The sequence below is a fragment of the Rousettus aegyptiacus genome, unplaced genomic scaffold (genome assembly GCF_014176215.1).
Source record: "Rousettus aegyptiacus isolate mRouAeg1 unplaced genomic scaffold, mRouAeg1.p scaffold_m13_p_4, whole genome shotgun sequence".
Classification (NCBI taxonomy): Eukaryota; Metazoa; Chordata; class Mammalia; order Chiroptera; family Pteropodidae; genus Rousettus; species Rousettus aegyptiacus.
This window is the reverse complement of record NW_023416307.1, coordinates 90,197,791-90,219,970: the sequence shown is the minus strand read 5'-3', so window position 1 is coordinate 90,219,970 and position 22,180 is coordinate 90,197,791. Positions and strand designations below refer to the sequence as shown.

General features: G+C 40.5%; 1 protein-coding gene, 1 long non-coding RNA gene and 1 pseudogene across 3 annotated transcripts in view; 2 read left to right on the top strand and 1 right to left on the bottom strand.

Annotated features, from left to right (window-relative positions):
* The first annotated feature begins 5,920 nt into the window (after window positions 1–5,920).
* The window catches only part of TM4SF4 (transmembrane 4 L six family member 4), a 29,355-nt gene continuing 13,095 nt past the window's right edge, over window positions 5,921–22,180 (top strand). The window contains exons 1-4 of one of the 2 annotated variants that reach the window (XM_036219382.1): window positions 5,921–6,037; window positions 9,047–9,098; window positions 11,043–11,132; window positions 20,536–20,672. In XM_036219382.1, the coding sequence (XP_036075275.1) occupies window positions 5,949–6,037; window positions 9,047–9,098; window positions 11,043–11,132; window positions 20,536–20,672 (368 nt within the window). In that variant the 5' untranslated portion in view covers window positions 5,921–5,948. Of the gene's footprint in view, window positions 6,038–9,046; window positions 9,099–10,154; window positions 10,329–11,042; window positions 11,133–20,535; window positions 20,673–22,180 lie in introns of those variants that run through there. The other variant, XM_016120243.2, reaches the window with a different exon arrangement.
* On the top strand, window positions 6,048–7,157 carry LOC107497874 (annotated as a pseudogene).
* Window positions 14,641–19,547, bottom strand: LOC118601660. The gene is made up of 2 exons (XR_004950481.1): window positions 17,763–19,547; window positions 14,641–15,257 (listed from the first exon to the last, which is right to left on the bottom strand). It is a non-coding gene; the product is annotated as an uncharacterized LOC118601660 (long non-coding RNA).

The window sequence follows — 22,180 nt, the reverse complement described above, 5'->3', positions numbered from 1 at the left end:
GTCTCACACACCTCAGTCTAAGAAGACAGCTCCATTTGGGATGATGCCCAGGCATCTTCACAAGAACAAAACATAAAATTCAACCAGAGAGCCTTGGGGGATCTTTTTGGGTGTTTCCTTTCATTTTGTTTTGTTTTGTTTACTTGTTATACAGGTGATACATGAACAAAGGCTTATAGGCAGCTTTTGAAAGCACCAAGAGCAGAACTCACAGGAATGAAAATACTAGAGGTATCCTGAGTTTAGGCAGAGGAAGGTCCTAAAGATCACGGTGGCTATGAGACTGTGGCCCACGTGAAGACTCTAAGCCAGTGTGTGCACGTGGGGGAAGGAAAGCAGCTGATGTTTCCTAAGCCGTTTGCCATAAAATGTTCAATATGATGTCCTTTTGTTTTTGAGGGGAGAAAGTATCATACTTAAATCAGGTAGGTTAATCTCTCCTGTCCCTCTCTGAGCTCCCCTTAAAGACACATCACTAATACCATCTTGCTAAGTACACTCATACACTTGAGTAGCTCTCGGTTTAATTGTAAACAAGTGATGAATGAATGTTCTTAAGTGTTAACCCGAATTTTAAAACACATTTAAAGTTACATAGGAAGTACAAGAGCGTGTTAATTCTGGACTTAGAAGCTTAGGTAACTAGCTGTATGGTTAATCAAGAGGAGATCAAAACTATAGTTTCAAGAAGTAGATAAACAATCCTATCTTGTGTTTTATAGTTGTGGGGTGGTAGCAACCATTATCAGTTAAAATTTTATGGTGTCTCAATTAAGGAAAAGCACCGTACTAGGTACTATCTTTAAGGACTGTCCCATCTTTATTTCTGGGACAGAGGTAAGATAAAAGTTTTTGACATGGTGATAAGTTCAGAAAATAAATGTAGCCCTGAAAGTTCCAGGGAGGGAGTAAGCTGCACAGTGTTGACTCCCAAAGTTCTTCCACAGATGACCAGTGTGACTCCAACTGCTTAGTGGGAAGAGCCTGAGGAAGAAGTGAAATGCTGCAGAGAGTCAAAGAAGAATGACCCCTGAGAAATAGCCTCTGGATTCAGTCATGTAAAATGTTGCTGATGAACTTTCTGTAGCAAGACTGGGACAAGAATCGGTAAACCAAGAAGTAGGGTAGTAGCTGAGGGAAGGAGAGGGGCCGAAAGAAGATGTTCCCAAATAGCAAATTTTAATGATTATTGAAGTTAGTGGACGGGGGAATGGGAATTCATTATATAATTCTTTTCACTTGACAGATATTTTTTAACTTCCTTAATAAACATTTAGAAAAAGAAAGGTGAAAATTGAGCATCTAAGAAGGCAAAGGAATGGGTAAAGGGAGAATACTAAATGTATAAGAGAATAACAATAATTGGTGGTACAGTCTCATAGGTGTGTCAAAACAGAAACAAAAGCACAGGTGAGGAAATTAATCTTCTGAAGAGAAAGATGATAAAAGTTAGTGAAAATAAAAATAAATTTTGGGTTGAATTGTTGGTATAAAAATCTTAAAAAGCTAAAAGGAAAGGAAGATGGATGGAAGAACTTGGGCCTCCACATCTGGAAGGTAGGAGGAAAGATTATAAGATGCAAAGGAGTGGGGTAAAAGGAGGAAGGGCTTGAGAAATGTGGAAAAGGGTTGAAATAACAGTCATGGAATATAAGTAGGGAATGAGTGAGTAAGAGATGGAAGACAGACTGCTGAGCAGTAGGGCCCTTCTGGCGGATGTCAGCATAAATTTTTAATGAACTCACATTTTCAGAACTACTGCCTTAAAGCATGCAGAAAGCAAGTCAGAGTGATGAGAGTTCTCTTCCAATCTCAGAACTTTTTGAAATCCCCTAGCTGTCTATGACTGTCTCAAGAACAGAAGTTTGCTAGAGTAAACAGCAACTGTCTGAACACTCCATGAAGGGAAGATTTAGTGGGAAGTCAGAGGGAGGGCATCTATTTGGCCCCAAATAAATATACTAATAAATGTGTACCACCTCACTGTAATTCTAGGAGCATATGTATGTCCTATGACGTGACCACCAGCATCACCTGGAAACTTGTTAGAAATGCAAAACCTCAAGCTCCAGCCCAGAACTTCAAATCAAAATCTTCATTTTAACAAGATTGCAGGTGATTCACATAGCATTAAAGTTTGAGAAGGTCCTGTCTGTAACTTTGCCAGAAGCTTTGATACACATATGGGTAATCACAATAATTCTAATCTCAGTCAAAAAATATTTGCTTTCTCCAATGTTCCTCATGCTGTCTCGTGTCCCATAAGGACCACTGAAGACCTTCAAGAGGAATTGTCTGTCCTCCAGGTGAATTGCGTAGCAATTGTTAAAAAGATTGTTTTTTCCCACTGTAGTTCAGTCCCAAAGTCTATAAAAGCAGAATTGTTTCTTTTAAATTTAACTTTCTGTGATTTGGAGCTGGTCACTTAATTTTAAGCTAGTGATAGTCATCATTCGACTTGGGTTTCTGAACTCTCCACCACTGGTAGTGGAAGTCAGATGCGAGTAAGCACATACCACACCAGTGGCTTATACCAAGTTCTGCCTTTTAACATTTGGTTTTAATGCTTCTATGACCTCTAAATTAGGTCCCACCCATAATGCTTGCTCTCTATGTTCCAACCTTTCGCAACTTGAAATCAGTCCTTAAACAGTATCTTTGGGCAATGGGAAGACATCAGCCCTCCCATCTCTACCCCCACCACATCCCCCACCACCACCACCCTGCCTTTTCTTTTTTTTTAAGATAAGCAATGTGTGGGCTTACATTCAAATGATGACTTGATGCTTCTAGTTGTGAGGTCTTGAGCGAGCTCCTTACCCCACTGAGCCTTAGCTTCCTCCCACATAGGAAAAAATGAGTTTCTATACCCACCTCAGAGGTGCATTGTCAAGATAAAATGAGTTAATAATAAAAAGGCTTAAAGCCATACCTATCATGTAACAAGCTTACAGTAAATAATTAACTAAATAATTTTGTTAAAATGCTATTCCTGACAATGAACAAAATTTCAAAGGAGCATGACCTTCTCAGAGAGCCATCTCTATCCCCACTTTAATTCTCTGTTACCCATATATTATTGCATGGTATAGATTATAGTTTGTTATATATTTTTGAGACCTTTTGACTAACAAGAGGCAGTATAGCATAGGGATTAAGAATATTGGCCTTTTCCTTTCCTTAGAAACGGGCTGCATGGGATCAAATCCCAGTTCTTGCTACTAATTGTGAGATCTCAGGAAATTTACTTAACCTCTCTGTGCCTTAGTTTTTTCACCAGTAAAACATAGATTAAGAATAGAACATACTTGATGTGGTTGCTATGAGAATTAAAGAATATTGCTTGGCATTTAACACATACTAGATGTATTTCCTATTATTAGTATTATTAATATCTATTTTCCTTATCTCTGTCCATTTAAGATGTCTCCAGTGCCTAGCCCAGTGGCTGATACATAAAGGCTCAATAAATATGCTAAAAGAATAAATGTATGAAAGCAAAAATTGACCCCCACAAAAGTTAATTGACATGATAAATGTATTAAGCCAGTTACTTTTGATGTTATTTTTCAAATTTTGCTTGTTTTCTTTTTTTTGTTATTTCTAACATGTTTATACATTTTTTAAAGTAAAAATAACTGAGGAAAATAATTTTTAAATAATTGGGAAAATAGCTGTATAAAGTTATAGAACAAAATAATAATATATAATTTCATAAAGTCAGATTTATAAATATGAAAAACAAATGTGGTGTTAAATTGTGCTGCCTTTTAAAACCAAGACATGAATTGTCTACTTTGGAATCCTTGAGTGTATATAATTTTAAAAAGAGGATGAGTAACCTCAGTGATGTTCTACTCTGTGGAGAGTGGGCGTGGGTGGGGACAGAGTTCCCATCCAAAGTTAATTTTTCACCTATAACCACAGCAACATGAAAGAATGCTAAAACTAATCAATATTTGGGCAGATTTCTTAGGACAGATTCATCAGCTGGGGTTCATGCCTCTCTGAGAGGTCAAGTCGTGCCCTTTTGTACTGAGACCTGTATTAGAGAAAGCCACACAGCACCCGAGTCTTGAGGCAGAGCATGCTTGCATTTGCTCATTCTGATTTTTAAAACAATCAGAGATACTAATGTTTAGGTGTTGATGGTGCAAGATCTCCAGGTCCAAATCTCAGTTTAAGCTGTGTCCATCTATATAAAATAGAGAGAATTATCCAGATTATTTAGCTTGAGCCAGAGAAAGGCCCTTGATTTGAAGCTAACTGCATACAGGCAGCCCACTCTGTGTTGATCGAAGAGTAAATATCAGGTTCAGGCTATCAAGGCAGTGCACTGTGGTATTTATGGGTACAGTTGCTGGAGTCAGATTTCTGGGTTCAAATCCTACCTTTATCACTGTAGCAGATTAAAGATGACCACAAAGTTTTGACACTCTTCTCATCAAGAGTTGAGGTCTATGCCCCTCTCTTTGACTCTGAGACTACTCTGTGACAACTGTGACCCAAGGAATATGATAAAAGTGGCCCTGACCCAGTTTCTAGCCCAAGTCTTTAATAAACTGGCAGCTTCCATTTCTCATTACTCGGAGCCTTGAATCGACTATACTGGTGTAGAGAACGCATGGAGAGCCCTAAGACTACAGAAAGGAAAGAGGGGACTAGCTGAGCCCATATGTACAGCCAATCCTATCAAGGCATGTGAGTGAAGTTGTCTTGGACTCTACAAACCAGTTCAATGTGACCACTAGCTGAACAAAAGCAAATCATTCTGATCTACCTGGGGCCAAAGAATGTCCCTGGGTATATCTACCCAAAGTCTTGACTCATAAAGCCATGCTTTATTATCAAATGGTTACTGGGTTAAATACAAAATTTTAAAGTGGTTTATGACACATTGATAGACAACCAGAACATTTGCTAGTCATTTTGGTTTCCTCATTCGTAAAATATGGGCAATACTTGTTGGATTGCTGCCTCATTGGAGTGCTCTAAGGATTAAATGAGTTAGTAATACAGAGCCCTTAGACCGGTACCTGACGTATAACAAGTGTTCCTATTAGGCATGGATGACAACTCTGGTGGGATTCTGAGATAGAAAAGTCTAAGAGTGGGCTCCATGTCCTCTAACTCTACAGGCCATTTAGCCCTGTTGTCATCCAGCCTCTCCCAGGACTCTGCCCCTATTGGAAGACTCATATTAAAATGATGGCCATGGAGCCTCCTGAGTGTTTTAAGCAAGAGCATATAAGATCAGATTTGTATTTTATAAAGATCAATAACTTTAATTTTATAAATTATCAACTTTCATTAAATGCTTTTGATTTTTATGTTTTGATTAGAGACCTATAGTAAACAAAATATGTTGCATTATTACCCAATATCTATATAAACATTGTAAGTTTTATAAAATGACTCTTTTTCATGTTACATGCAATGTCCATTGATGTTTTCTATTATTTTTTACTCCTTATGGAAATCATTTGTAAGAAACTGTTCCATAATCTAGGCAAGCAAAGATGGGGACCTGAACTTTGTAACACCTGGTGCTGACTGAATATATGACAGTGATTTATTCTAAGACAAGCAGAAGAACCTATTCCTAGTGCTTTTGCCAAGGAACATTGAACTCACTTAACCCCTGTCATGATTTTTCTTGTCCCTTGTCACAAGTAGGAGGTTATAACACTATGGAGGGCAAGTCACTCAGATATATTTTGTTCATTAGGTTAGCACTTGTCATGTTGGTGAACACATCGTGGGTGTTTTGAACACATTCATTGATTGCATTGCATTAGACCGAATTGATGTTTCTTCATCAGTTGCAGGGTGAAAAGTCTAGCAGGCTGACAAATAGGAGTAAGCTTCACCTAAGCACTGGGCATGCCTCCCGCAGGTGATTAGAGTCACTTGGAAAACATCTACTCCCATGTTCTGTTGGCTCAGGAATGAAGTACTACATCACAGGGAGGAACCTCTGGACTTCCTGCTGCTTAATTTCCTGTGGTCAAACTTCCCAGAGGGTGAAGTCCAGAAGGTCAGCCACCATGTTTGCATTCTTCTTTCCTTCTTCCCAAATGACTCCCTACTGTCTTTCTGTCCTTTCCTGAGCTGCCCTCTGCTCTCACTTCTGAGATCATCTTCTTACAGGACTGGACCCAAAGTGGGGCTCAGTCACATCTCCTCCTCTTTGCTGTCTCTGAAAAGGGGGGTTCTAGCCTTTTTAACTGAAGGGCTTCACTGCTGAACAGAGAGCAAACAACAAACTATCAAGTATAGGCTTCACGAGTACCAGTGGCACTCAGTACGCAGGTGCAAAAGAGCCAGGTGGGGCCCCAGGAGTGGGGCTTAAAGACGTGTGGTTTGGTTTTGGACACAGTGACAGTGTTATCTGGGTTCAACTCCTGGCCAAAAGCCTTTGTCGGGGGCCCAGCCAAGAACAAGGCCCACGAGATTCCCAATAGTGCCCCTGACTTTCAAGAGGAGCTGCAGTGACTGGTTCTACAGCTCCCAGGGTTGCAGCTGTTGCCATGCCTGCACTGGGATGATCATCCTGGGGACCTGGAACATGGTGGTAAACCTATTAATGGCAATTTTTCTGACTATGGAGATAACTCATCCAAACTCAATGCCAGCTGTCAACATTCAGTATGGTCATTGGCCATTACTATTCATCTGAGAGAATGGCTGATAATGCCTGTGTTCTTTTTGCTTTCTCTTTTCTTATATTTATAATCAGTTCAATGCTGGTATATGGAGAAATTTTTATCAAGTGGGTTGGCTTATTCCATTTTTCCGTTAAGAGCTTTTTTAACTTAGTTCTCAGTTGCCTGGTAGCTATCAGTTCTCTCACTAATTTGCCAAGAATCAAAGAATATCTAGATCAATAACTTGATTTTTCCTGTAATGATGACCTCTTAGCATTGGACCTTAACCTTCTGTTCCTTGTTCTTGTGTTCTTTGCCTTATTTATCATTTTTTAAGGCATACCTAATCAACTTTGTTTGGAACTGTAATAAATACATCAACAACAAAAACACAGCAGAGATTGCTCTATACCCTGCCTTTGATGCACCTCCACAGTATGTTTTGCCAATTTATGAAATGACAGTGAAGATCCCTGAAAAAGACCACCACTTCCTTACATACCTGCCTGAAGAAATTCTGCCTTTGTCAATAAACCCTATACCAGCTTTTTGTTTTGTTACTTTACAGGATGCTGCAATTTAGGGCTCTTCAAACTTTTTGATATAAACTATATTCTCCTTTGGTTAAGCATGTATTTTCAAACACTGACAAGCTTTATGGACATCTATTAAAAGTCAGGGAATTTTTAAGCCTATTGTATTTTAGTCGTTTTTGAAGACAATCCAGGTTAAGCAAGAGCAAGGTACTATTGTTTGCCTGTTACACAATAGTTTGTATTTTGATTATGTACTGTCCTGGATAATTTCAGGAAGGATGAATTGAATATTCAAGGTGAGTGAGTTGGGTATACTATCTGAAGTTTTCAGCTAGGAGAACAGAAAAATATATAACACTTTAACTTGACTGTGGAAGATAACAGTCGCATGTTTCTACTTTGTCTGGTTTTCCATCTTTGTAATCAGATGCTTTAATAAATCTCTTTTTTTAAAAAAGAAAAAGAAGAGTCCCAGAATCTCACAAAATGTTCTCTACTGTCTAGTCTGTTCATGACCCCCACCCTTTCCTAAGGGTGAATGTCACCAAGCTTCCCTTCCTCCACCATCCCCTTTCTCCAGATTAGATGTTTCACTTTCTTCTTGAAGGTCTGAAGACACAATTAACAGTTGAACAATAAATGAGTTAGTCACCCTCCAAGTATTTGAAGTCTCAGTTAGTCAGGGCATTCCAAAAGGTTCACTATCTTTCGTTATTTCTCCTTCTCTGCACAGAAAATAAATGGTCTCAGGTTTCTCCGTCACCATTATTCATGTCCCACATCTTAAAAATCCTGGGAGAGAACTGAATTGTCCTCCACTGTATTCTTTATTTTAATTCATTTGCTCAGATAATATAGACTGTCAACTCTAGTTGATAGTCTGAAAAGTCTTGGATATCACGACTGTATTGCTCAGTGTTATTCAAATACCATGTGATAACTTCTAGAGGCAAAAGAACCTGGAAACAGGAAAAAAGGCAGGAAGCTGCCTACTCCCAAGGTGGCATCTCCTGTGGTTAACTCAGGCCTTACATGTAGAACTTTTGTCTTCTTGCAAGGGATTACTCTGCAAACGCCCTAGCAAAACAGGTGGGTTATAAATACAGCTCATTAGCATCTGCTTGGAGTGTAGGGGAAACAATTGCCAGTAAAGTAATAACAGTCCTTATCTGCTGGAAGTGAAAACACAGCTGGATTTTCTTTTCTTCCTTCTACTTGTCTGTATAGCTAACTTTTCTACAAAAGAAAGAAGAAAAAAAGCCCATATTGCCTTGTAATGAGAAAAAAAATACAATTGTTTGTTGTTATTCAGAAGTATGTTTCACTATATACTAATACTGCATGCATAGTATATTCTATTATTTATATTGGGGGAAAAATGATGTTTTTAATTTCCAAAAGGAGAAATCTGCTAGAGAGACCATAGCTCAGGTTTTGGTGACACAGTTTTGATTTAAATCCGAGCTTCCCCTTATTATGCTCAAATGAGATGTACTTCTCTGAGTTGGAGGGTCATCAGCTGTAGAAGGAGCATGATTCTTTCTTCATGGGAAGATGTGGAGCTTTGTGTTCAGTATATTATGCATGTTCAAAAACATTTGCTGTTTTTCTTCACACCCCAACCCTGAGATCTCCAAAAGTATCTCTATAGAACAACCAGTGCACATTTCACAGAGTCTTTAGAAAGAACCTCAGCATCCATGCAATCTGACTTCTCTGGAATCCTGTTCACTGCTTCCTTGGGAGAGGTAGCCAGTGTCATTGTAGGACAGGACTTACCACAAGTAATGGTGTTTCTTGCTTTTCACTTAGCGAAAACCGTACTGCCTGTAAAATCCTATTGTTCTTAATTCTAACCTCTAGGCTCTCAGCAAAAAACAAGCAGGATCCTGTTCCACCCATAATCCTTCGTAAGGTAAGCACAAAGCAGGGTCGCTGCATAATGTGGGGTTTGGTCTAGGCCTGACAGAGGCCTTCTTCAGGGACACCACGTATTACAAATTAGTAACTGAGTCATGCCCCTGGCAGTCGGCAAAATTTCCAATAACCATCCACCTTACTGCCTCCTACGCTCTAGCTGCTCTTGCAACTTTGCTTGCTCTGCCTCCAGTCTATTCACCAGTATCTCTCCTCTCCTCTACCCAACACTAACCCTACTTTACCCTTAGAAGGTAGAGGTTTATAGTTCTGCATGGGAGATGTAGCTGAACAAGATGACTGGGAAGACTGTTTTTGCTAATTCCACCACACCAAGTAGGGAAGGAGACAGAACTTAATGGAGTAACAAGTATAGAAATATAGCAGTCAGGCACTAAAATAGTTATTCTGATTTTATTGTTTAAAGAATTTCTATAGGTCTGAGCTCAGCAATACCCAACTAGACCATTAATTCTTATTAATAGAAGCTCTTTTGGATAACCCTTGCACTCCAGGTTTTGAGCAAAACAAGACAAAGGTGCACTGAGACCACTAAGTACTTCAGAGACACCATTTTAGCTAGGATGTAGCTCAATTAGATGTAACTCTCTAATTTATAGAGAGCCCAGGGGAAATATTTCTTTATTTGGGCAAGAACACTGTCAGGTTAAAGGTGCAGTAGATCCAAATGCTGTTTGTTCTAGCCCTGTGTACAATTGCAACAATGTAAGTGTCTTGTCTGCACTGGTGGATTATTAACAGAGGTTATTGGTCTCCATGGCAAAATGATTGCATTGAACATAATCTCGTAAAAAATAAAAAGGGCTTCAGATCAGGGAGAATGTGTAAACGTCCATCACGATTGAGGTTTTGCTGTATCTGAGAAGCTGAAGTGGCTCCATGGACAAGTTCTCAGGCTAATTTGCTTCGCAGCTCCATAATATGGATGAATTGGGAACATCCACTAGGACCCTCTGCTGATAACTTTGGTGATATCCTGTGAAGGAGGCAGTGAAGGGCCTTTTATCGCAGACCTGTCCTGTACTGCCCCAGCATGTGCACTGGAGGCTGTGCCAAGTGCCTGGGGGGTGCCCTCATTCCCCTCACTGTGTTCGGCTTCCTGGCTAACATCCTCCTATTTTTCCCTGGAGGAAAAGTGATAGACCATAATGAATGCCTTTCAGAAGAGGTCTGGTTCTTTGGAGGAATATTAGGAAGCGGGGTCTTGGTAAATAGGAATGCCTTAAAATCCCTCTAAAAGAGATTTTGAACTAATCTTTCTAAAATTGGGTACTTATTAACAAGGAAGGTTTTAGTTGACAACAAAAGCTTAGGTCTTGTATAATGCAAAATCAGTGCCTTAATTTTCCCCTCTCTATTAGGACCCGACAAAGACATGTCCAGTAACTTTACTGAGTAATTTAAACTTGGGCTGGCGGTTCTCATGGGTCAGTTAAGTTCCATGAACCAAAATGAAGGCCATAAATTTCTTTATTCTAACAAAAAAGTGCTGGGGCATACGATTGGGGTGTGGGGATACACTTTCTAGCAAATTGATTAATTGAAAACAACCAGGAGAAGCAGTTGTCAAGGGATTCTTCTTCCATTTCTGAGCTAATAATTTCTTACCCTGTGTTCAATAGAGACTGACTTTTTGTGACAATTAATGACGTCTTTTTCTCTTTTTTTCCCCCAACATCTAAGTGGAAACTCAGGGGGTCAAATCTTAAAATCATGCTCTACTTAAACGGCATTTAAGAAAATGGCATCTAAATACTCAGTAACACTCATCCATGCATCAGCCGTGCTCTCTTAGTTCTTGCCATTCCTTTTGGCCATCAACTCCCACATCACGACCATGGCCTCTCACACAGCTAGGCAGGCAGATCTTAGGCTAGCTTCACATCTCAGACTCACTCTGAGGTGTTTCTCTTGCTGATAGATGATTCTTCCTGTGCTGGTGTTCCTGAGCCTGAAGGAAAGTGACTGCTGCGGATGCTGTGACAGCGAGAGATGTGGAAACCGCTTTGCAGTGAGTTACCAGGGGGGCAGATACCAGAATTGCTGTAGGACACACTGTCTCCTTGTGCTGGGCATTGGGAGTGGAGACCAGTGACTAGCCCCAAGCAAGACTCTGCAGACAACTGGCATGGGGCTGAAAATGGGAATCTCCCTGTGGGTGAAAAGTAACCATAGTAGGACATTTTAAAATAGCGGCACCCTCACTCAAACTTGTAGGGTATGAGTACCATTCTAGATTTCACAAACAAGCAGGGGTATCAGAGCTGGAAAACTACAGTGGTGCCATGTAAGAATGCAGGCGGGGAAGGCAGCGGTGGGGCTGGACCTTCCCCTTGGGGACGAGTGCCCCGAGGCCTCAGACAAGTCATTTCCTTCTCTGGCCCTGCGCTCCCTCATTTGTAAAGGAGGGTTGGGGCAAGGTGATAACCTCCTCTCTCCATTAGCCCCGAAAGTCCCCATCCTCACCACTGCCGGGTTCACAACCCCAGTACCTCCAGCACTTCCCCACTTCTCCCTGGAGTTTGCCTCAGGACCTCTGTTTCCTTTCTTGCTTCATGTAGCCATCCATCTTTTTGTAGGTGGACAGAGAGATTAGGCATCACTGTTCCAGGGAGCGGGGAGAATGCTGGGACATTGGGTTGGGTCCCATTTTGATAACTGGACAAATCACTGCTCTCTGCCTCGTTTTGCTCACCTATAATATGAGGAAGTTTTCCAAATTTAGGACATGCTCTCAGGTACACAGATATGCTATATTTTTCAAAAACACGGGAAGTGTTTCATTCTCAATTCAATTTTCAAATTGACACTTTGATTCTATCATCTATCAAGAAAACAATCTTATTTTGATGGAAAGACACCTTTCCTATTTCCAACTCCTCACAAATCTTTCTTTCAAAGAAGGGGAACAAGCCTCCAACTCCAAGGATGCAAGCAACTTTAACTAAGAATTCAATAATGTTGGGTTTATGTTTGCTAAAGATTCTAGTTTTTCATTCATGATGATAAATGAATAAAATAGAGAGTCGACTTAAAGAAAAAACATTAAGAGTTCAAGTACACTGATATGGCAAACATGAAGGCAAAACGAGACGTACCGGCAGGACGGTGATTCCCGGACCAGGGGCGACCACACTCCAGGCGGCCAGCAGGAGTATTTCTTGTTTTTGGTTTGTCTGTTACTCAGCCGCCAACTTTTAAAAATAGAATTCACTAAAAAGTATCTTAGAACCTTACTTCTTTTTCAAAATTAAAAATAACCAGGAACTCCTGGGTCTGCATTTAAGCACAACAAAGGCCTACACCAGGCCAGGCTGAGCCCTTTGTTTAGGGATCCTACCCAACCTCTAACGGCCATTGAGTCCACGTCCCTGCTGTATTTTTTTTTTTAACTTTTACTTTTTTTATTTTTTTGAGGAATTTTTAAGAGACTTCCTATAGTTTCTCTCTTGAAAAATTAATTAATTTAGTTATTTTTTTAATTGAAGAAATGATTTAAATTCTCCTCCCTTCCCCCAATCTACCTCCTCCCTCTCCCCCACCCTCTGGTAACTACTAGTCTATTGTCCATGTCCGTGAGTCTCTGTTTGTGTGTCCTGTTCATTTGTTGCTCTTAGGTTTATGTCCCACATGTAAGTGACATCACATGATTTTCAGCTTTTTCTGTCTGGCTTATTTCACTTAGCGTGATTATCTCGAGGTCCATCCGTGTTGTTGCAAATGGCAGTATTTCATCTCTTCTTATGTCCATGTCCCCACTTTAGAGCCCTGTTTCCTTATTGTTCTGAGGCTCTGGAACGAAGATAATCATCTTCCATAAGAAAGGTATTCACAAACATTTGTCAGACAATAGGAAAAAAACTGAAGCATGATTTGATCAGTGGTATAATGCGGGGAGACTGGAATTTTTTCCAGAGATTCGCAGCATTCCCCTCCAGGCATTTGAGGAAAACTGGGCTTCTGTGAGGCATTGTGTAAGAAACCCTGCTGGGTAGAAAGGCCAGTGGGCTGCAGGGCTAAATCCTGCTGCTGTCTCCATGGCTCTGCTCTCTATCCTTTCCTGGCCCCTCTCTCTCACCTCTCTTCTTTACTGTCTTTCCCAAGTAGTTCCCAGAAGTCAGCTACATCATTCTCTTTCCTTTCCTTGGCTAGTCAGACCAGGCTATAGAAATCAATAGCAGAAGCAGGGTGTGGTGGCTGTAGAGCTGGAACAAAATCTTGAGATCGCCTAACCGATAGTTGCATCGTGAAACTGGAAAATGGAGGTAAGCTCCCCTCTGAGGCAGAACAAGACCAAGCCCAGCCCCAAGGGTCTGCACTCTTTAAAAACTAGACTAAATGAAAGCCAAGAAGAGTGTGCCCAGGGGCAAAAGCCGCGAGAGGAGGGTGGCTTCCATGGTGGGCTTTGAAAACCTTCACTGGGCTTGTTTTTACGTCTCAACTTTTTCCTCCCATACTGGAGGTTTTCAGCGGCCTCCTGGCAGCTTATATGTGGCTGGTCAGGGTCTCTGCCCTCTAATCGTTAAAAAAAATGGATCCCTCAGGATCCAATGGGACAGCGAATGATTTTCACCAACTCATTCATGTAAAGTATGTGCTTTAATCAGACACTTGTGAGGACCGTGGCTTTGATTTGAAGCGTATCTTTAATAATGAGACTGAAGGTAGATTGATAAAGGTGGTGTTAAAGGGGATGCAGGCATTTCAGCAGCCTTAAATCATTTTCAGTTGTTAAAGGCCCACCGTACTCATAGACAGGACCAGATGGTTGACAGACCTGTTGGGAAGAAAGATTTTGGACAGATCATAAAGGAGTGTTTTCATCATGAAGTCGGCACTTCTTCCCTTGCCTGGCTCACCAGTGCCCCCTAGGGGTGCCTCCTGTGTGAGCACTTCTGGAGTGAGCATTTCAGCCAGTTGTAAGGGGGGTTAAGAAGACAGTTCTTTTGAAATAATAATCTCGAAAGAAGAAAAAACGTATGGAACACTAGTTCTTTACTAAAAGTTCTTTGTGCTTCATGTAAAATGCATCATGGCACTTGCTATCTTTCATGAGGACATTGCAAGGTCTGGGGCAAGATGTTGCAAACATTAGTGTTGTCAATACCAGAAATATCCTAACTTATAGAGAATTTTCATAAAAGCTTATTTGAGCCAAACCGATGACATATGCTGGAGAGCCAGTTCTCGAAAGCTTCTTTTATGCATTTGAAATTAAGAAGGGGGCGTAAAGAAGATAGGAGAGACAAAGGCGACATTGAATTACAGGATAGTTAACAAGATCTGTGCCGTCTCGAGAGTTAATACCCCCTTCCGAGAGTATTATTTCTGGCATTTCGAAGGTGTGTTGACTTATATGCACAAGTACAATAGACAGGGCTGGCTTAAAACCTTTCACTAAAGACGTTATAGACTTGGGGCATCACTATCCACCATGCCCACTTAGGAATTGACAATCAGTTCAGTATGTGAGGTTACTATCCACAGACCTCCTCCACCCTCTTTTTTTTTTTTTTTTTGTCCACAATGTTCAGGAAAGGAGAGAGTTGAACCATAGGCCTGGGGTACTGCAGACACATCCTCAATAAATGCTTGTTGGGTCAGTGAAGTAAATGAACACTGAGTAGGAATGTCAGGTGATTTCCTTACTTGATCAGGCTCAATTCCCACCATAACCCTTTGAGCTAGGCATTAAACATCCCATTTTTAAAACAAGAAAAGTGAGGCATACGTACATTAACTTTCTAACTTTTCTGATTTAAGGGGTAAAAAACACTTCAAGGAATCTCTCTATATCTCTTCAATTATGGCAAATGAAGAACCTCCACACCCAACAGAGATGCTTCTCCAACATGTTGCCACTATCCAAGTCCAAAAACCATGCCATGTCCCCAAACCACCCCTTTTTCCTTCCTTCCCAGCCCCCAGTGCGGCCTCCATCTGGTCCAGCACACATAGGACACACCTGGCCAAGGACCCACCAGGGACAGTGGCAGAGCTGGGATCCGATTCCTGAGTCGTCCGCCTCCAGAGCCCGACAGAGAGGGAGGCCTTTGTAGCTGGCGGGTGGTAGACGAGAGGGCATCTGATTGGAGCGTGTTTTTATCTTCCATTTCAAGGGACGCGTTGATAGCATCTATGTGAACACATTTCTTTAGCAATGTGAACAGGTAGGTGTGCAGAACAAACCATAAAAGAGTAGCCTGTTTAATTTAATTTCATGCCTAGAGTTACACTCTCTGTATTTGTGGAAAATAAGAGTGTGCAAGGATAGGATAGTAGAAATATTACAACACAATAATGACATTTATCAAGTACTTGCTAATGCTGCGGGAAATTATCGAAAACTTGGAAATAGGCAAAAGAGAGTTCTGGGTATCCTCTCAGTGAAGTACTTGGCATTATCTAGTAGCCCACCCACCTGGGGTTATCTGGCTTTCTAGTGTACCTTCAATGCCCTGTTTACTGTTGGTTAGGCTGTCTTACAGATTATGATCTTCCTCAGGCAGGTACTTAATATTGAGCCTTATTTTATAGAAAGGAAATGGAGGTCTCAGGGAGATTGACCTCCCAAGGCCATAAGGAAGGAACCAGGACTCAGACCCAGATTAATCTGCCTGTAACCCATGCCCTTGACCACTACACTGTAGTGTCCCTCTGTGCTGTTTATTCATTTAGATGAGGAAAAGCATTTCTATAGTACGAAGAGTACACGAAGTCTCCCATTCCGGACTCCAAACTCTGGCTCCCCTTCTCGCCACACCCCCACACCCAACTACAGAGGCTACCACTGTTCCCAGTAATTCCTCCCAAAAATATTACAAGCCTCTTGCCAGTTTACTTTCAGAAATACCAGTGTAGAGCGTCTACTCTCCAACATATTCAACTTGATCTCAATAATTTTCCTTTTACATGAAACATTTTGTATCAAAACCCACGACAAATTAAGTTATTCAATACTGGTTTTAAGACTGATGATATTTCTGAGTAGTAATTGGGAAAGTGACATAAAGGTACTTTTCTTCATGTGGCTCATGCGGAAAAGTTATGAAAAATCAGTTTGGGGTGTTTTTTTAAAAATCATCTTCAGGTGAACTATTTCAAATTTGAATATTAAAACAGAATATACCAATTATAGCTTTAAGAAGCATAACCCAATGCCGTCTTTTCTGCAGATCATTTTATAACGAAACAACACATTATTGATTCAATTGAGAGTCGCCATGTTTCTCTCTTCCATCACATTGCCCTCCTGCTGAGAGTAATCATAATCATAAATTTGGAGCAGAACACATCCCTGCATTTTCAAAACTTTTACTACTAAAAATTCATTTTCAAATGTTCTAGACTATACTGTCTAATACAGTAGCCTCAGTCTACATGTGGCTATTGAACATGTAGAATGTGGCTAATCTAAAAGAGATACGCCATAAGCATAAAATACACACTAGATTTCAAGCAATTAGTACAAAAAGAATATAAAATATCTCACCGTTAATGTTTGTATTGGTTACATGTTGAAATAATAGTTTAGATATGTTGAGTTAAAGAAAATATATCTATATATAATTTTTTTTTTTTTTTTACTTTTCTAATGATGGTTGCTAGAAAATATATATGTATATGACTAACATAATTTCACTGGATAGTGCTTACAGTGGGGACATTCTGGTAAAGGGAAAAATCATCTCCTTAGTATTTCACAAAACTAAGTTTTTCATTTACTCAGACTTGCCTAAAATAAGGAAAGTTTTGCATTTATGCTCATTTTCTGTGTCTTTAAACATTTGCCTGCTAAAATGCCCCAGGAGTGATATCTGAAACCTTGATTCAGCTCACACAGTAGGTTCTCTCACTACTAACCAGCAGTTGTTGAAAGCCTGGGTTGGTTAAGCTGGAGGGACCTTCTAGAACCCTCCAACCTTTTCCCTCCAACCTTTTTTTCTGTTTACTGTAGGAAGTTGAGTCCAGCTGAGTCTCAGCATCACCTGGGTGATGGTGAGAGGGCTGGAACCCAGGTCTCAGCCTTTCAAACTGCCTTCCTTTTTCATAACCCCAATCGTATATACTATTATTTAGTAATTTAGTAGTCTCATGATTTCTGACTAATAATCAGATCTCGAGTCAAGTAAGCAAAAAGATGTTTTTTCTTATATGGCCCATCCTACCGCTTTCCTATTTCTCTGACTTAGAGCAATTGCCTTAATGTCGAGTAGGCTCAGTCTCCTGTCCGAAAAATGAAGATTACAATAGCCACCTCAAAACTTGGCTGAGAGGATTAAGTGAGATAATGCATCTAAGGCTCTCGAGGAGTAGAGGTTTTGTGTGTGTGTGTGTGTGTGTGTGTGTGTGTGTGTGTGTGTGTGTGTTTAGTTAGAAAGTGAAAAGATTGCACTAGGTGGTTTTTGAGATGTTCTTTTTGTAAAAACATAATTGTAAAAATATTTAACCACTTATTTGGTAAAAGTTCTGACTTTTGAAGACTTTTAACTCTTTTTAAGACATGAGAGACCCTTCCTTCTAGACTCTGTTTTTCACTGAGACAGCCCATTCCACCAGGAAGGGCCGCATGCCAACAAGTGTATCCAGACCACTCAGCTTTGCTCTGAAAGGGCAAGAAACAACATTAGAAGAAACTGACCTGAGTGTAAGTTCTCAGTCGTTGTGCTGGAACAATCTGGCCATTCCTAGCATCATACCAGACATGTCTAACCGAACGACAATTTGATTGGAGCGTGGAGGTGGCTCGGAGACAGAGAACTGGCTAGGTGAGCTCTCACAGAATTGGAGCGGCATTTCCCAAAGTGTGCTGTTACATGAACTCACTGAAAAAAAGTTATAGGCTCTGATGAGATTGAAAACTCTGCAAATTACCACATCGACCCAAATACAAGGCAAGAATTAATATAAAACCAACTCTTAGTTTCCCATAAAGTTTCGAAAAGGCTCCTGACTAACATTAATATGTAAACTTTCAGCGATACGTGCATATTTTAAATCACATGTTGTCTAAAATATAAAATAATTTTAATACGTTGATTTTGAAATGTGACTCCCCCACTTACGTATTTTTTAATATATTCATGCTTCTTTGACACCAGTGTCTTCGCTACGACTAAAGACACCTGTCGAGCTATCAAAAGTTTCCCACAGCACATCTCTTCTCTTCCATATCCGTTGGGACACAATGCCATCAATGGAAATATCACTCTTTGTCACAAGTACCAATTTACATGAGACAAGGCCATATTCAGACATTCCTCTCACAGGTATCTGTTAGGGATCCGCCGCACTATAAACACTATGTGTGCTCATCCAGAATGTCCCTTAAAAGGCTTCTTAACCATGATAGCCAAGACTAGAAATTGTGAGGTCCTCTTTCCTAGAATAATTAAGAAATCTGCTTAAAAAATTTATATTCAATTCTGTCATCTAAAATTTATTGGGTTGTGTCTGACAAATGTCTTCCTTACATAGCACTTGGTTGTTCAAACAAAGTAAAATATTTGAGGAAATGCCCTATTGCCTGACATAAAATAAAGAATCAGTTCTTAGGTAGTTCCCTTACTTCTGAGGGATCATTTGAGAGCTAGTAATGTTCTTACATTCCTGCTTACACAGTATGTCCCCTTCTCGAAAGTTCACATACATTAGCACATCACAAAGAAGTACAACTGGAATGAAACCTATTTAACCTTATATAATGCATCAGTGGCCAAAATTATTCAACAAGACGTCCTTTGGGAAAGAGACAGCCTGCTCTAACATGATAAATCGACCGAAATTTTTCATTTACTTCTGACTTAAATGTACTCACAAATGTTCTAATGTTTTTCCCCCAATAAAACACAATTGTAAAAACTGTATCTGTGACACGGGCACAAACCTTTTATATCAATGAATATTAAACTACATTCTTCTGAAAAATGTTTGTAGTATTTCTTAGGCCTATTCACAAATGTTCTTGAGAGTGAGAGTTTATTTAGGATACCTTACGCATAAACATTAAAGGAAAAAAATCTAAATAATGAATATTAAAATACCTTAATCATTGAAAACGTCCAAAAGGTAGTTACCCGGTGCCTTTGATAAGTCAGGCAGAAGAAAAACAGAACGATGTCCTAACTAGCTTCACGTAATTCACTGTGTCCATGGTCGGGGATGACAGACTTAAAAAGCTACGCATTAATGTGTTGTAGGCACTGTGCTGCGATAGAATTATACACAGTCAGAGTACCTGGGGTGGCAGATATGAAGGAGGGACTGGGAGGTTCTACCTGGAAAGTCAGACGAGGCTTCGTAAAGCACATAGGGCCTGAGCTCAGTCTGGAAAGTCGCTCCAAAAACACATTTCTATGTGTTAGGAAAACAAATACGACCTGAAGTGGAACTCCAGGATTACATAGGTTTGATTGCCCAGACGCAATCAAGTCCTCTCCACCCCCAAACCCCACCCCACCCCCCAAATGTATACTGTGATAAGATTGTTAGTACTACAGGAAAGGAGAAGGGATGTACCTGACATTAAACTTAGCTTAGTGCATCTAATTGTCACAAGAGAGCTTTAGGTAGGCTTCCGCATGCCCATTTTATAGACAAGACAACTAAGATTCTGAGCAAGCATCCATTATTTAGAGTCATCGCACAGAGAAAAGGCGCAAAGCTGAGATTTGAGCCTGGGTCTGCTGACCTTTAAAATCATGTGCTTTGCACTACACCTTCATGTCCCCAAAATAATAGAGGTGATAATTTTCCACCTCTCTTTCCAAAATATTAATGTTTTCATGCTCTTCTCTTATTAACATTTAGAATGGACATTGCATCTCTAGGGTTAAATTTCATCTGTAAGGAGAGTTCGCCTGGATGGGCTCCAGGGTAGTGTCAGCCTTTCGCGCTGTCAATTTTTTTTTTTAATTTTATAAATTAAAAAGAGAAAGATATTAGCACAACCTATTTTTCACTAAGTGTAATCTCTGTCATAGAAAAGCATTTATAAAAGAACTGGAACGGTTGGGCTTATTTAATCCAGAGAAGAGAAAACTCCTAGGGGGTAGAAAGGGTGAAGAGATGTTAAATCTAAAATATGCTTATTTAAGATATAAAATGTCTTCAGATACTTTAAAGTCTACCACCACGTGGAACAGAGGTTGGACTCAATCGTCTTGATCTCAAGGAATGTAACTATGACCAATAAGGAGAATCTCTAGACACCTTCTCTTTCTCATAAGCAGAACCTGCCTGCCATGTGACTCTAATATCATTCTAGGAGACTCCACAGGCCCTATCTCCTGTAAACACTGCTTCCTACCTCGTAATGTTCCTGTAGTGACCATGCTCAGCAACAGGTTGGGTAGGTGTGCTGAGTACAACCTGTGGACCACCTTGAGAACCTGACTGTCTTTCTCCTTTTTCAGATGTTTGCTTCCATACTATTTGCTGTGATTGGATTCTTGGGTGCTGGATATTCATTTGTCATCTCTGCTTTCTCAATCCAGAAGGGTTCTAAATGTCTCATGGACAATAATGAATGGGGCTATCCCTTCCACAACGGGTAAGATACTCCCTACAAAGCCCATTTGTCACCACAAGGGGCACAGGCAGGTAAATGGCCCAAAGGGAGGCACTGTACAACACTGTCGTCTGATTCTACAAGTTTCAGGCATGTTGCTCCTTTGAGGCAGAGTTGGCGTTGTTGAGTGGAATGACGGTTGCACAAGACCTCACCTCTCTAACTGCTATTTTGACAGAGATCAGGAGAAACAATGAAAGAGGGTTCTTCAGCTAGCCTGAGCAAAAGAGATTTGTGGTGATATGTGGTATTACCATTTGCATCCGGAATTTTAGCTGCAACAGGAGGCAACTGATAGTATTACCGAACAGAGAGTAGTGGCTTCCATTGCAAATCTTATACCAAAAAACAAGAATAATTACTCACAAACAAGGCTTAAAGGCTCTCACTACTACCCTGGTCTATAACTAAAGGATTTTTTTAAGGTGCAAATTACAGCAAATGACATTGGAAACACTAGATTCTTTATGAGAGGTAATGTTAACAGATCTCATTGAAATAGGATATTTTGTAGTTTACAAAGACCGTTTTTCACAGATTTATCATTTAATCTCCATAGCAGCCTCCAGAGGGAGCTGCTCCCTGCCAAGGCAGGCTTATCCAGTTTGACTTGCTCAAAGTCACACTGCCGGTTGAGGGCAGAGGCAGGTCTCAAATTCATACGTCCTGACTTCCAGTCTCAGCCTTTTTGCATCACACATCCTCTCCGTCTAGACTGCACTGGCCAATACAGTGGCCAGTAGCTTTATGTAGGCATTTAAATTTAAATTCATGTAAATGAAATAAAGTTAAAAATTCCTCAACCACATTAGCCTTCTTTCAAGCACTCAATGGCCACAGGTGGCTAGTAGTGACTGTGCTGAATGTCACAGACTTAGGATATTCCCCTCATCACAGACAGTCTATTAGACAGTGCTCTAACCTCTACAAGGGCCGGGACTGTTCCGTGTGGTTCACCGTCGCAGCCCATCCACCGAGCACAGTGACTGACAACTGGAAGATTGGAGTATATGGTTTTTGGGTCCTGCTGCACATGAATGACGGGTCCATACCTAGAAACCCTATAGGACACCAATTTATGAACTCATTGCTGGTTTACAGTGAGAGTCTGAAGAACCTCAGAGTGAGCTTCAGATGAGAGCGATGGTGGTACCAGTTCTGTTATGATCTGAGGTCTCGGTTTGTTCGCAAGCGTTTCACATATAATATCATTTCTACCCTCCTCTATAGTGAAACAGGAGTATAAGATCTCTAATGGCTTCATATCACATGCAGTGATTCAAAACTGTATTCGCTTTACTGCGAAAGTCTTCTTTTCTAACACAGGACCATCGAGTCCCCTCTGCCATGGGGTTGGCTTGCCTGAGCGTAGTATTTAGACACCATCTCCTGAGGTTCTTCCCCTCATGGCTCACTCTCTCCCACCTAGGGGTGGGGCTGTGAAGCTACAGTTTACATCTCCTTTCAAGGACCCTGCTGCTATTATTTCT